The sequence below is a fragment of the Mya arenaria genome, chromosome 3 (assembly GCF_026914265.1).
Source record: "Mya arenaria isolate MELC-2E11 chromosome 3, ASM2691426v1".
In the NCBI taxonomy this organism is placed as follows: Eukaryota; Metazoa; Mollusca; class Bivalvia; order Myida; family Myidae; genus Mya; species Mya arenaria.
The window spans coordinates 35,721,835-35,736,048 of NC_069124.1; the positions used below are offsets into that span (position 1 = coordinate 35,721,835).

At 36.6% G+C, this 14,214-nt stretch overlaps 1 protein-coding gene across 1 annotated transcript in view; it reads left to right on the top strand.

The window, feature by feature from the left end:
- Positions 1-14,214, top strand: part of LOC128227190 (B-box type zinc finger protein ncl-1-like) — a 72,376-nt gene that overhangs the window by 53,306 nt on the left and 4,856 nt on the right. Inside the window, exons 9-11 of the mRNA XM_052937479.1 lie at positions 4,025-4,133; positions 8,664-8,824; positions 9,624-9,812. Of these exons, the coding sequence (XP_052793439.1) occupies positions 4,025-4,133; positions 8,664-8,824; positions 9,624-9,812 (459 nt within the window). The remainder of the gene's footprint in view (positions 1-4,024; positions 4,134-8,663; positions 8,825-9,623; positions 9,813-14,214) is intronic.

Genomic DNA, 14,214 nt, shown 5'->3' on the forward strand with positions numbered 1-14,214 from the left:
TAATAGCAAAGTTGACGAAACATTGAGATCTGAGTGCTTAACCCTAACTGTTTTCTGAGATAACGTGCCAGGTGTAAAATGACAATACACAGTTTGCCAGATTTAACCAGTTATGAGTATTCAAAGTTTTCATTACTTTCAAATAATGCAAAGCTTTAGCAAGAGCCCATCTTGAGGCCTAATGGAAAAAAGTAACCCCTGGTATTTACAATGAAGGAATAAATATTTTAAACTCAATGTTTTATATTTGTGAAATAATAAATTCAAATTCATAGTTAAAAATGATAATCTGAAACAGGATATACTTTCTCTAAGAATAATGATAAAAACTTGACATTTTACTTGAATTTATCTACTTTTAACATTCATTGAGAAAATTAACAAATAACCTGGAAGATTACTGCATCTAAAGAGATTGCATGCTCTGGTAAGCTGATAACATAATGAAAATTGAAAAACAGAAAATATTCCTTGCAAAATCTTTACAAAGTCCTTAATCTTTTTATTATCAGGGTTGTCAGTGTTTCGGAGCCACTGATTTTTTAGCTCTACTGGCCAAAGGCCAGAAGAGCTTATGCGATGGTAATGTGTACGTAGTATGTGCGGTCGTGGGTCTGTAAACAATTGCTTGTGAACACGATACAGTCTTCAGTTTTGATTGTATCTTTATGAAACTTGTACAGTATCTAGATATCCATTAGAGCTGGGTTCCTTTCGAAAACCAGCCAGATCCGCCCATGCATGCCTAGATTATGGCCCTTGATAGTATAAATAAATGCTATTGTGTAAACAATTGGTTGTGAACACGATACAGTCTTCAGTTTTGATTGTATCTCGGTGAAACTTGTACAGTATCTAGATATAGATTAGAGCTCGGTTCCTTTCGAAAACCAGCCAGATCCGCCCATGAATGCCTAGATTATGGGCCATGAAAGTTTCAAAGAAATGCTTTCTATTTTTAGCCAGGTCTGCATGAGCGAATTCTATTTTTAGCCAAGTTTACATGTACATGTAAATTCAAGTCTAAAGTTAAGGGAGACAATTTGCAAGTCTAGGATTTTGAGAGACAATTTGCTTTTTGCTTCTGCAGTTGATTTTGTGAATTACTCTGCCTTGTTCTTGTTGAAAGCCCAAAGGCCATTTTTTTAGCTTTAAGTTCTGTAGTTTGCGCATTCATCTTAACAAAATTGGTTGTGAATGTTTAAGTTATGCACCTGGTGTCATTACTGGCCACACCCAGGGTTCACAGGTTTGGTAAACATAAATATGGAAAGGTTTGAAAATCTTTTTGTGTGTTCGTGCATCCATCTCAGCACAATTGATTGTGAATGTTTGTTCAAATTGATCAATGTTGTCCTGCGATGCCCTTGACTTTGAACAACTTTTTTTAACTTTTAAAACTACAGAATTTTTTACTATGAGTACAGTTTTGAAAGCATTTTTTTTTTTGTCAGATGACTTTTTCTTGGCACATATTAAAATAGTTCATGCAACTAATCTGCTTACAATACTTTCTGGGCTCAGATGTTGAACGTGCTACGTTTTTAGGTAACCCAAACACAAAACATAAACTATATGTCTGTTGCCTTTTACCCATACATACATGATCTGGATTGATATGACCACAAAAGCCATGCCAGTAGAGCATAGGCCCTTTTGGGCCTCTTGTTTCTGATATCAAGTGATCAGGCGAGGGGTCATTGACAGAAAACATAAAATGATTGCAGAAAATACAATGAAAGTGTTCATTTTAACACTTGAATCCACAAAACCGCCTCTGCAGACGACATTTGAAATCATCGTTGAAAATCGAGCATTCGATAAGCCTAACTCTTTTACAGCATAAAAAAGATAACATGTATATTTGCTATAATATTGCTATTTAAGCATGACTGTATTTTTCTCAAATTGAAAAAAAAAAAATCCCAATTTGGAAGTAACCGGTTGTGAAAATAATTCCAAAAAAAAGTCAGGAATGTTACAAAATGGCTTGCATGTTGCTTAATTTAAAATTCACAATGCCACAGGATATTCCATGCCTGAAATAAAAACACATCAGCTGCACAACCACTTCTAAAACCAAGGTTAAACAGGGTTGTGCCCTTTTTATTTCTTTGTTTTGCAGCTGACGCCATGTGCGGTTTTGTCAATGCTGATGTTAGGCCACTGCTGATTGGACGAAATTAAAATATTCATCCAATTGAATTGCATGTATTCAACGAAGCGGTTTGGATGCTGGTATTGCCGGCTGAAAATAGTTCTATCAAAACTAAAACGGTGTAACAGTAAACAAACGAACAAAAAAGATGAAAACAAAATTCTTCGAATGCAAAAAGCAAGCGATTCATTGACCGATGGTTTTGATCGGCAATCGGTACACTTTGACAACCCAGCTGATTATCCGTTCTAATCTGAAATCATCGATATCAAATGAAATGCTTCCATGATAATTGAATATGTAATATTCAATATAAAAACTATATTGAATATGTGATATTCAATATATATATTTAATATTGAATATGAATAAAGCTTAGAACAGCTGCATTGTAAATGGTGTGGCTCGTGGTTCATCAGTCACATACATTTAACTGCATTAAACGGTGATTAGCCAATCACAGATATTTTACAAAGATCGGGTAATCTGAAAGTATTGCATTCATTGGAATATGAATATAATTGATAGAATATGCATTTATCTAAGGAAGTGCAATAGCATATGTTATTAATTACTGTGAAATCATTTATATTCGTTGGCATGAAATTTCGTGGTTTGCCAAAAAATTAAAATTTCGTGGGTACTTGAATTCGTGGATTTTCATTTTTGAAAAAAAAATCGAAACTGTGATCGTCCTAGATTGTCTGCATTATCTCCACGCGCTGGACCGTGATTTCCGTCTTCTACGTCACTCGGTTTATGATACTCGCTAAAGTGGTATGACATGCCAACTAGTGCATATACCCATGTCAATTATTGATTTAATCGGAAATTAAGGTCATAAAAGAGGATGTACCCTGATCATAAAAACAGATAGGTGAAGCCATTGAATGCCAATTAAGAATTTTGCAAACTGAAAACACCGAAAAGGTGTGTATATTTGAGTAAACAATCCCAAAAGATAGCTGATGTTTACAAATTCAATCACTTTTGAATATCATCTCATTGCGTATAATATCATTTCAATTTTTATTCACACGTTTTTGTTTTATAAATATATTGAACCCGTTGTTTTGTACATTGTCACGTTGGGTGCTCAGTTACCTCCAATGTAATCAATTAATTATTTCATAAAAGAAAAAAAAACGAGTACAGAGACTCATCACTCACATCTTGTAAACCTGGATATTTTCATGAACAGCACACGTTTAAGCACATGCTTCTGTCATTTGGTTCATAAAAACATATTGAATTTATTTGGTTTATTATTTGTTAAAGGCAGATATAATATATTTACAAACAATGATAGTAAGAAAAACAGTGAGAAGGGTATTTATGCTTTATACTGCGCCTCAACGAATAGAGTATATACATAACATGGCAATTGAACAAGTGGATAAAGGGTCTATATTTCGTGGGATCTTAAATTCGTGGATCATCCAACCCACGAAAACCACGAACATTAATGCCCCACGAACATTAATGATTTCACAGTATCACACTTACATTATGTTAATCCCTTAGTGACCAAGAGAAGCCTACCTATAAACTTGTATTTTACTTAAAACCAATCTTGACTAAGTGACTATACAATATTTTCAGCCAAAATGAGAATCGTTTTTTGTACAAAATAAATAAGAATGAAGTCTTGATATTAAATGGCAACCTATTTTCTCAAACTGGAGAAATGTTGTTTACAACAAACAAGAGGATGGAAAGCACAGGCTGATGTATATCCTAGGTCAATGATTAATTGTTAAAAACATTCTCATGTAAGCACTTGACAATTGTTTCATTCACATTTGTAGGTGCTAACTATGATTGTAGTCATTATGCATTGATGTCTTGCACTATTTCATTTTGCAGGTCTGAGTGACAGTACAAGCTCCATTAATACAATTGGGTCTAGCCAAAGCAGCATAAATGGAGGACCCCCAGTCAGGAGAGCTAACAAGATAAGCGCTATGCAGATCAGGTAAACACTGCTAATGTAGGACCCCCCCACCTAGGCTCAGTGACCTCAAACTTGGTAGGCAGGTTGGTCATGACCGGCAGATTAACCCTATTGATTTTTATTAGCTCACCTTAGCCATAGGCTGAGGGTGAGCTATTAGGATCGATGCCTTAGTTTGTGAACACTCTAGTGGTCACATTTTGGCCTCAATTCAAGACCAAGTTTCAATTGTCTCGAAACTTGGTCAGGATGTCTGTCCCAGTAATTGCTTGGACGAGTTAAATATGGGTAATCTGGGATGAAAAACTAGGTCACATGACCCAAAAGGGTGTTTCGTTGATTTCTAGCTCAAGTTTGAATATGGGTCATCTGGGGTCAAAAACTAGGTCAAAGAGCCCAGATATGGAAAAACCTCGACAATCTAGAGGTAACATTTTCAGTCCGAATATCATGGAAATTCGTCAGAGAGGTTGTTTCGTTGATTTCTAGCTCAAGTTCGAATATGGGTCATCTGGGGTCAAAAACTAGGTCACAGAGCCCAAAGATGAAAAAACGTTAACATTCTAGAGGTAACATTTTCAGCCCAAATAATATCCTGGAAATTTGTCAGAAATGTTGTTCAGTTGATTTCTAGCTAAAGTTTGAATATGGGTCATCTGGGGTCAAAAACTAGGTCACAGAGCCCAAATATAGAAAAATCTTGTTAACTCTCTAGGGTTACATTTTCAGCCAAAATATTCTCCAAATTTGTCAGAAAGGTTGTTTTGATGATTTCTATGTCAGGTTTGATTATTGGTCATTTGGGTTTAAAAACTAGGTCACAGGGCCCTAGTATTGAAAAGCCTTGGTCAAATTGATATAATTCTATTAGCGGTTGTTTGCCTCGTACTACAGTTTTGCAGATTCTGTTGGATCTGTGCCAGATAAGGGTCGAAATGGCCCTACAAATCTAAAACGGTCTGTGCCATAGACCGTTGTACAGGTGAGCGATCTAGGGCCATCATGGCCCTCTTGTTTCATTTGGTCAAATATTGAAGGCTATCAGTACAGACAGGTCAAAGTTCTAATGGCTATCTGTCCTTCGAGGGCATCCATGGCATTTGTCACATCTCTGTGACATCTCTTGTTTGCTGTGAAGAGGAAGGTAGCCCATTCACTTAAATTTGGGAATGTTTGTATGTAGATGTTAAGATTTTCAAAAAGAATTCAGAAAATCAGAGTCAAGATGAGGTATACAAAACAAAGATTTACTATTCATGTATCTATAGATGCTGTGTAAGATATACAATTTGTAAAGAAAAGAGCCTTTATGTCATTTTTTTTGTTAAGAAAAGCCCTGCATATGTATTAAGAAAGTTTGTGAGTCCATTGTATGATGAATTTCACAGACCTGTTCATTATTTCCCCGGCAGAACTGAAGGTTTATGGAGGGGGATATTGGTGTTGTCCGTCTGACCGTCCATCCTAAACACATTTTCATTACCAAATCTTGGGATTGTTCGGGTTATGTTTAAACTTGGTCCATATCTTTTCCTTGATGAACTCTTGGACAAATTTAAACTTGGTCATGTGATTGAACACTAGGTCATTAGGTCAAATTTTATATTTTTAACCAGGTTTTCAACGAAAACCGGGTTATTAGAATGAGGTTGTCGTTGGGCGGGCGGACAGGCGGGCGGGCGTCGAACATTGGTTTCTTTTCAATAACTTTAGTTAGCATTGATAGATATTGATGAAACTTGGTGTGTAGTTAGCTTATGGGAAGAGCTAGCTTGGGATTGCTTTTGAGGGGGGTGGGGCTAAGGTCAAGGTCACTGTTACTAAAAATAGAAAAATGGTTTCTGTTCAATAACTTTAGTTAGGATTGATAGATATTGACGAAAGTTGGTGTGTAGGTAGCTTATGTGAAGAGCTAGCTTGGAATTGCTATTGAGGGGGGAGGGGCTAAGGTCAAGGTCACTGTTACTTAAAATAGAAAAATGGTTTCTGCCCAATAACTTTTGTTAGCATTGACCAATATTGATGAAACTTGGTGTGTAAGTTGCTTATGTGAAGAGCTAGCTTGGGATTGCTTTTGAGTGGGGAGGGGCTAAGGTCAAGGTCACTATTACTTAAAATAAAAAAATGGTTTCTGCCCAATAACTTTAGTTAGCATGGACCGATATTGATGAAACTTGGTGTGTAGGTAGCTTATGTACAGAGCTAGCTTGGGATTGCTTTTGAGGGGGGTGGGGGCTAAGGTCAAGGTCGCCTGTTACTAAAAATAGAAAAATGGTTTCTGCCCAATAACATAAGTTAAGATTGATAGATATTGACGAAAGTTGGTGTGTAGGTAGCTTATGTGAAGAGCTAGCTTGGAATTGCTTTTGAGTGGGGAGGGGCTAAGGTCAAGGTCACTATTACTAAAAATAGAAAAATGGTTTCCGCCCAATAACTTTAGTTAGGATTGACAGATATTGATGAAACTTGGTGTGTAGGTAGCATGTGAAGAGCTAGCTTGGGATTGCTTTTGAGTGGGGAGGGGCTACAGTCAATGTCACTGTTACTTGAAATAGAAAAATGTTTTTTGCCAAATAACTTTTGATAGCATTGATAGATATTGATTAAATTTGGTGTGTGGGTAGCTTATGTAAAGAGCTAGCTTGGGATTGCTTTTGAGGGGGATGGGGCTAAGGTCAAGGTCACTGTTACGGAGAGAAACTTTATAAGCTATGCTTTCGTTTCAATCCGATTCAATATATTAATGCAAATACTTAAATTATATTTAACGTGTATTATATGTATATAGAGATATGTTGAATAAAATATGTTTAAACCAAGGTCACTGTTACTAAATATTTAAAAATGGTGTCCGCCCAATAACTTTAATTAGCATTGATAGATATTGATAAAACTTGGTGTGTAGGTAGCTTATGTACAGAGCTAGCTTGGGATTGCTTTTGAGGGGGGTGGAGCTAAGGTCAAGGTCACTGTTACTAAAAATAAAAAAATGGTTTCTGCCCAATAACTTTAGTTAGGATTGATAGATATTGACGAAATTTTGTGTGTAGGTACTAGTAGCTTATGTGAAGAGCAAGCTTGGAATTTCTTTTGAGGGGGTGGGGTCAAGGTTACTGTTACTAAAAATAGAAAAATGGTGTCCGCCCAATAACTTTAGTTAGCATTGATAGATATTGATAAAACTTGGTTTGTAGGTAGCTTATGTACAGAGCTAGCTTGGGAATGCTTTTGAGGGGGGTGGAGCTAAGGTCAAGGTCACTGTTACTAAAAATAGAAAAATGGTTTCTGCCCAATAACTTTAGTTAGGATTGATAGATATTGACGAAATTTTGTGTGTAGGTACTAGTAGCTTATGTGAAGAGCAAGCTTGGAATTTCTTTTGAGGGGGGTGGGGGTCAAGGTCACTGTTACTTAAAATAGAAAAATGGTTTCTGCCCAATAACTTTAGTTAGCATTGACCGATATTGATGAAACTTAGAGCGAAGGTAGCTTATGTGAAGAGCTAGCTTGGGAGGTGGGGTCAAGGTCACTGTTCCTAAAAATAGAAAAATGTTTTTCTGCCCAACAGCTTAGTTAGAATTGATGGATAGTGATGAATCTTAGTGTGAATATAGCTTATATGAAGCTGCAGATTGAACTTGCTCATACAACAAATTAATTGGCTATAATTTCTGATTGCCCATAACAAAAACCTGGTTTCGTCGCATTGCGGCGCTTCTAGTTTTATCTGGAACTACATCCCGGTAATTATTAGTCAGATTATGTTCAAACTCAGACAGAAAAGTTTCCTTGATGAAATCTCTCAGCAGGTTGGTCACATGTTGTCAAAAACTAGATTCTATAAATAAACTAGATTCTATAAATTCAGTCCAATATTTATCAAACTAAAATCAAAGTGTTTTACTATATACAATCATAGACTACATTGAAACTGTGTCACATGAGGTCAGAAACTAGATCAATTGGTCAAATCATTGAAAAATCATGTCTGGAACTAAATATTGGTATCGATTGGTTTGACTTTGTCGAACTGTGATCAGAATGTTCACCTTAATGTAATGTTGGTAGACTTTAAAAGTGAGTCACTGGTCAAAAACTAGGTCATTAGTCAAACAGGCTGCATATTCGCTCCAATCTTCATGAGACTAGGTAAAATTAATTTTCCTTTTGAACACCTTAAAGGCTATATTTATACAATAGTTCAGGTCTAATCTGTATGTAACTTAATCAGAATGTTAGCCTAGTTTGAAACTTTAATTTTGGTTCAAAAACAAGGTTACTAGATCAAATCTAAATGTTAAACAAATCTAAATGTTAAACAATATAAAATATTTCAGTTGAAAATAAATTTATATTTCATATCCATTCATCATAAGCATCCATCATTGCAGCAATATTGAATGTTCTGGTTGGAATATTTTACCAGCAAGTGATTTCCATGCCATCTACTTTGCCTATAATCTGGTGGGGGATATCAGTTCAAAGAATTTGCTTGTTACTTACAAATATACTTGTAGGTGATTTAGCACCAAGGAAATGTTTCTATTGTAGGTGCAAGTTTGGGCAGCTTGGTCCAGGGAAGGGTCAATTCAACTCTCCCCATGGCTTTTGTCTGGGCAGTGATGAGGACATTGTTGTGGCTGACACCAACAACCACCGGATTCAGGTGTTTGAAAAGACTGGAGAGTTCAAGTACCAGTTTGGCATACCAGGTAAACAGAGGGGGCATACAGATGTGTTCCTAAATACTTTTTTGGGATTTGTGGTTTTTATGTTGAAAATATTCAAAGACATGTTATGAATATAGTCTTTTCAGGACTTGTTTTCTTAATTCAAATTTATGATCTACCTGAGGCCTAAAAAAAAAATACATTTGGTTCGGGTTACCCGACCCTACCTACGGAATAGGCGCCGACCCTACCGTTTTTATAGTCAGTTTGAAAAAAAAAAATGAAAAACTAAAAAAAAAAAAAAATATTTCGTTTTTTTTTTAATTGCTTTTTAATATTAGTTTAAACCTTAAATGCTTGTACAGAAGATAGCTTTAACACCATTCTCCATTGATGAAAATTATATTCTTATATTTCTTATATAAAACCTGATAAAAAAAAAAAAAAAAAAAAAGCATACCTACCCTACCTATTTTTTTTAAGGATGTAACCCTAACCAAACAATTTTTTTTTTAGGCCTGAGGTACACATATTTGTTTCTGAATGAAAAACTTGCTGTTTTTGTGATGAAAATTTATCACAGACCTGTTCTGAAGCCATATTTTGTTTCTAAAAAAGGATCTTTTTCTCAAAGTAAAAAAGTTGGTCCCCAACATGGATATTCAGATTTGTTTAAAAGAGACTTGTGGCCTTCGATGATAAACATTTTCACAGACTTGTTCTGAGTAGAGCTTGTTGTGTTTTTTACTTTCTGAAAGTAAATCATTGGTGCAATCAAGCTGATCATTTTTATAGAAAAAAAACTTCGATATTCATATTCTGCAAATAACACCGTTTTTAGGCCGCGAGGATGGACAGCTGTGGTACCCACGAAAAGTTGCTGTGATGAGAGGATCTCTCAAGTTCATTGTTTGTGATCGTGGTAATGAAAGGTCAAGGATGCAGATATTTACAAAGAATGGTCATTTTGTGAGGAAGATTGCCATCCGCTATATCGACATTGTTGCTGGTCTTGCCATCACTTCTCAAGGTATATATTTTCAGTTGGAGAATGTTTCTTTGAAGAAAGGTTTGTTATATTTATATACTGATAAAGCTTAGAGGTTGTAAGATTTTTCAAGTTTAAAATAAGTCAGTTCTCCAAGTGGCCATGGCTTTTTCAGTCTTCCAAAATTGTAAAAATGTTGCCTGTCTGAAAAAATATTTGCCTGTCTGAACAAATACGTCATTACATACATAAAGAGTTAATAAATGAATGTCATCTGTTTTTAATGCTTTCCTGATTTAATTCACAAAAAACAACAACAACATATAAACACTGTGTGGACATGTCGTTTAGTAAAAATAGACACACATGTTATCGCGAAAAATATTTAAACACCGCCGCCATTAAGTTGCTTTCTGGTTTTTCGGTCTTCTGGTTATTCCACCAACCATCGCCATTTTGACTGCAGAAGAAGTTAATTGAGTGCCAACGATTTTGATTGTACATTGTTGCAAACCAAGAATCATTCAAAACAGTTGTAATAAAATGCCTTTACCGAAGAATCGTATTTACTCCTTTATCTCCGGCAATCAACATCATGATTGCATATCGGAAATGGCAGACTTTTGGCGATGTTATGTGACGTCAATATCAGTATGGGATCAACTAACTACCGCAAAGGCAAATAATCAGCGAAAGTTTTTAGAGACATTTCGCTTTCATGTACCTTTTTGCTATTTAGCCGTCCCAAAAATATGTCGGTCATCCGTAATTTAGCATATTTCGGTAGGTGTAGTATCCGCCATATTTGTTTTGATGATTTATATTTTTGGGATCGTGAAAATGGCAAAGGTGCAATATAAACCACTAAATTTAATAGCAAACTAACGTGTGCTTCTTTGTTTATTTCATGTAAATTTATACATTAGACACAATGCGCAAGAACAGTAACAGTAGCACAGGTAATAATACAGTTTTATTCTGTCATCCTGGCGATGCTTTTCTTGTCTTCTGATGGTGTATCTTAAACAACAACGATTCTAGTCTTACAGTATGCGTGAATGTTCTCAAAATGTCAACATCTTTGGTTAAGTATTAAATCACGTGGTAAAGTGCGAACAAACAACCATACCATCGCAATAGTTTGTTCTATTGATGTTTTTCTAATGACAGACAGCGGGTGTCTTTCAAACCTTCGCACATTTAAACAGATTTGATAGATTAATATTTGTGGTATGCACATTCCTTTATTATGCCCCCTTCAAAGAAGAGGGGTATATTGCTTTGCACATGTTGGTCGGTAGGTCGGTCGGTCTGTCGGTAGACCAAAGCTTTTCTGAGTGATAACTCAACAACTCCTGGAAGTGTGACATCAAACTTGACATGAAGGTTTGGCCTGACCAGCAGATGACCCCTATTGATTTTAGGGGTCATCGGGGTCAAAGGTCAAGGTTACAGTGACCTTTAATGGTAAAAGGATTTTAAAGCTTGTCCGAGTGATAACTCAACAATGCCTAACCTATGGTCATCAAACTTGAATGAAGGCTGGGGCTGACCGGTAGATGACCCCTATTGCTTTTGGGGGTCAAAGGTCAAGGTATTAGTGACCTTGAATGATAAAAGGTTGTCTGAGTGATAACTTGACAATGCCTGCACCCACAGCCCTCACACTTGATTGGAGGTTGGGCCTGATCAGTAAATGACCCCTATTGATTTTGGGGATCATCGGGCAAAAGGTTAAGGTCACAGTGACCTTTATTGATTAAGGGTAATCCGAGTGATAACTCCATAATGCCTGCACCCATGGCCCTCAAACTTGACATGGAGGTTTGGCCTGACCAGTAGATGACCTCTATTGATTTTTGGAGTCATCGGGTCAAAGATCAAGGTCACGGTGACCAATTATGAAAGGTTGTACGAGTGATAACTCCACAATGCCTGCACCCATGGCCCACAAACTTGACATGGAGGTTTGGCCTGACCAGTATATGACCTCTATTGATTTTGGGAGTCATCGGGTCAAAGATCAAGGTCACGGTGACCAATTATGAAAGGTTGTACGAGTGATAACTCCACAATGCCTGCACCCATGGCCCACAAACTTGACATGGAGGTTTGGCCTGACCAGTAGATGGCCTCTATTGATTTTGGGAGTCATCGGGTCAAAGATCAAGGTCACGTTGACCAATTATGAAAGGTTGTACGAGTGATAACTCAACAATGCCTGCACCCATGGCCCTCAAACTTGACTTGGATGTTGGGCCTGACCAGTAGATGACCCTATTGATTTTGGGGGTCATTAGGCAAAAGGTCAAGGTCACAGTGACCTTGATTGATAAAAATGTTGTCCAAGTGATAACTCCACAATGCCTGGACACTTGGCCCTCAAACTTAACTTGGAGGTTTGGCCTGACCAGTAGATGACAGCTATTTATTTTTGGGGTCATCGGGTCAATGGTCAAGGTCAAAGTGACATTGAATGATGAAAGGTTGTCCTAGTGATAACTCAACAATGCCTGCACCAACGGCCTTCAAACTTGTCTTGGAGGTTGGGCCTGACCAGTAGATAACCCATATTGATTTTGGGGTCATCGGGCAAGAGGTCAGTGACCTTGATTAATAGAATGTTGTCTGAGTGATAACTCCACAATGCCTGTGCCCTTGGCCCTCTAACTTGACATGGAGGTTGGGCTTGACCAGTAGAAGACCCCTATTGATTTTAGGGGTCAAAAGTCAAGGTCACAGTGACCTTGAAGGCAAATTCAACAATTCCTGGACCTGGTCATCAAACTTGACGTGAAGGTTGGGCCTGACCAGTAGATGACCCCTATTGATTTTAGGGTCATCGGGCCAAAGGTCAAAGTGTCAAGAATTCTGCGTTAAACTTTTCATTTTATGTAATAAAATCAAGAGTTTTTATTCAATGGTTATCAAACTTTGTCAGACTATTTGTCGGCATGTTATCTTGAATATATATGAATATGGGTCATCCCGGGTCAAAAACTAGGTCATTAGGTCAAATCTTTAGAAGAAATATTTCACGGTAATACATTCAACAATTTTTATCAAATCTTGATGAAACATGGTCAGAATGCTTGTCTCAATTATATCTTGCATATTTTTTTAATATGGGTCAACCTGGGTTAAAATCTAGGTCACTAGGTCAAAATATTTCCACCTCATAAATTCAACATTTTTTTCATATCTTGATGAAACTTGGTCAGAATATTTGTCTGCAATCTTGCTTATTTTTATATCGGTCATACAAGGTCATATTCTAGGTCACTAGGTCATATCTTAAGAAAATCTTTCCACCTCATAAATTCAACAATTTTTGTCAAATCTTTATGAAACTTGGTCAGAATGTTTGTCTGCATAATATCTTGAAAGTTCTTTAATATGGGTCATCCCCGGTCAAAATTTAGTTATTATTTTGAAACAGTAACATACAACAAAATATTTTGTAATATATCGAAACATTAAAATCGTGAACAACGTTTAATTGATATTTACTTATATCGCGATTTTCCGGTGCCGTTTTAACACAATCCAGTTAAAGCACTTGACTCGCAGAGTTTTTGTGAGTAGTGTCCCTTTTATAGAAAAGTAAACACACATTCTGGGGTAAAAAAGTGTGTTCAATGCATAATATAATACAGTAATGCCAGGTGGTCTTGCACATGCACCAGCCATGTTGGTTAGACGTAATGCAATGACTGTGGTCTTACAAATGCACCATCTATATTGGTTAGACATAATGCCATATGGTCTTGCAAATACACCAGCCATGTTGATATATAATTGACAAAATGCCATGACTTGCAAATTCACCAGCCATATTGGTTAGACATTGGTATTTTCTTCCTTTCTCATAAACTGGCATTGTTCAATGGTCGGTGTCACAATCAGGGGCATTTGTCACATACTGTGACAGTTGTTGTTTTTGGCTGTTTTTAAGGTATGTTTTTCCCAATGAAATGCAAAACAAAAACAAGGTTTTCCTCTCTCATACATGGAATATATCTACGAAAAGTCCAGCTTGCACACTTAAGGGGGACATACAGAAGCTCAAGCATTGCATCATTTGTGTGTCCTATTAATGCTACATTTATAAACGCTTTGTACAGTTATTTTTAAATATGATACAGTTTCTGTTTTAGGGTAGGAAATATGCTGTTTCTGTTGTAGTGTGAGAAATATGCTGTTTCTGTTTTAGGGTGAGATATATGCCGTGAAGATTGTAGACTGAGAAATATGCCCTTTAGGTTGTAGAGTGAGAAATATGCCCTTTAGGTTGTAGAGTGAGAAATATGCCATGAAGGTTGTAGAGTGAGAAATATGCCCTTTAGATTGTAGAGTGAGAAATATGCCATGAAGGTTGTAGAGTGAGAAATATGCCATGAAGGTTGTAGAGTGAGACATATGCCATGAAGGTTGTAGAGTGAGA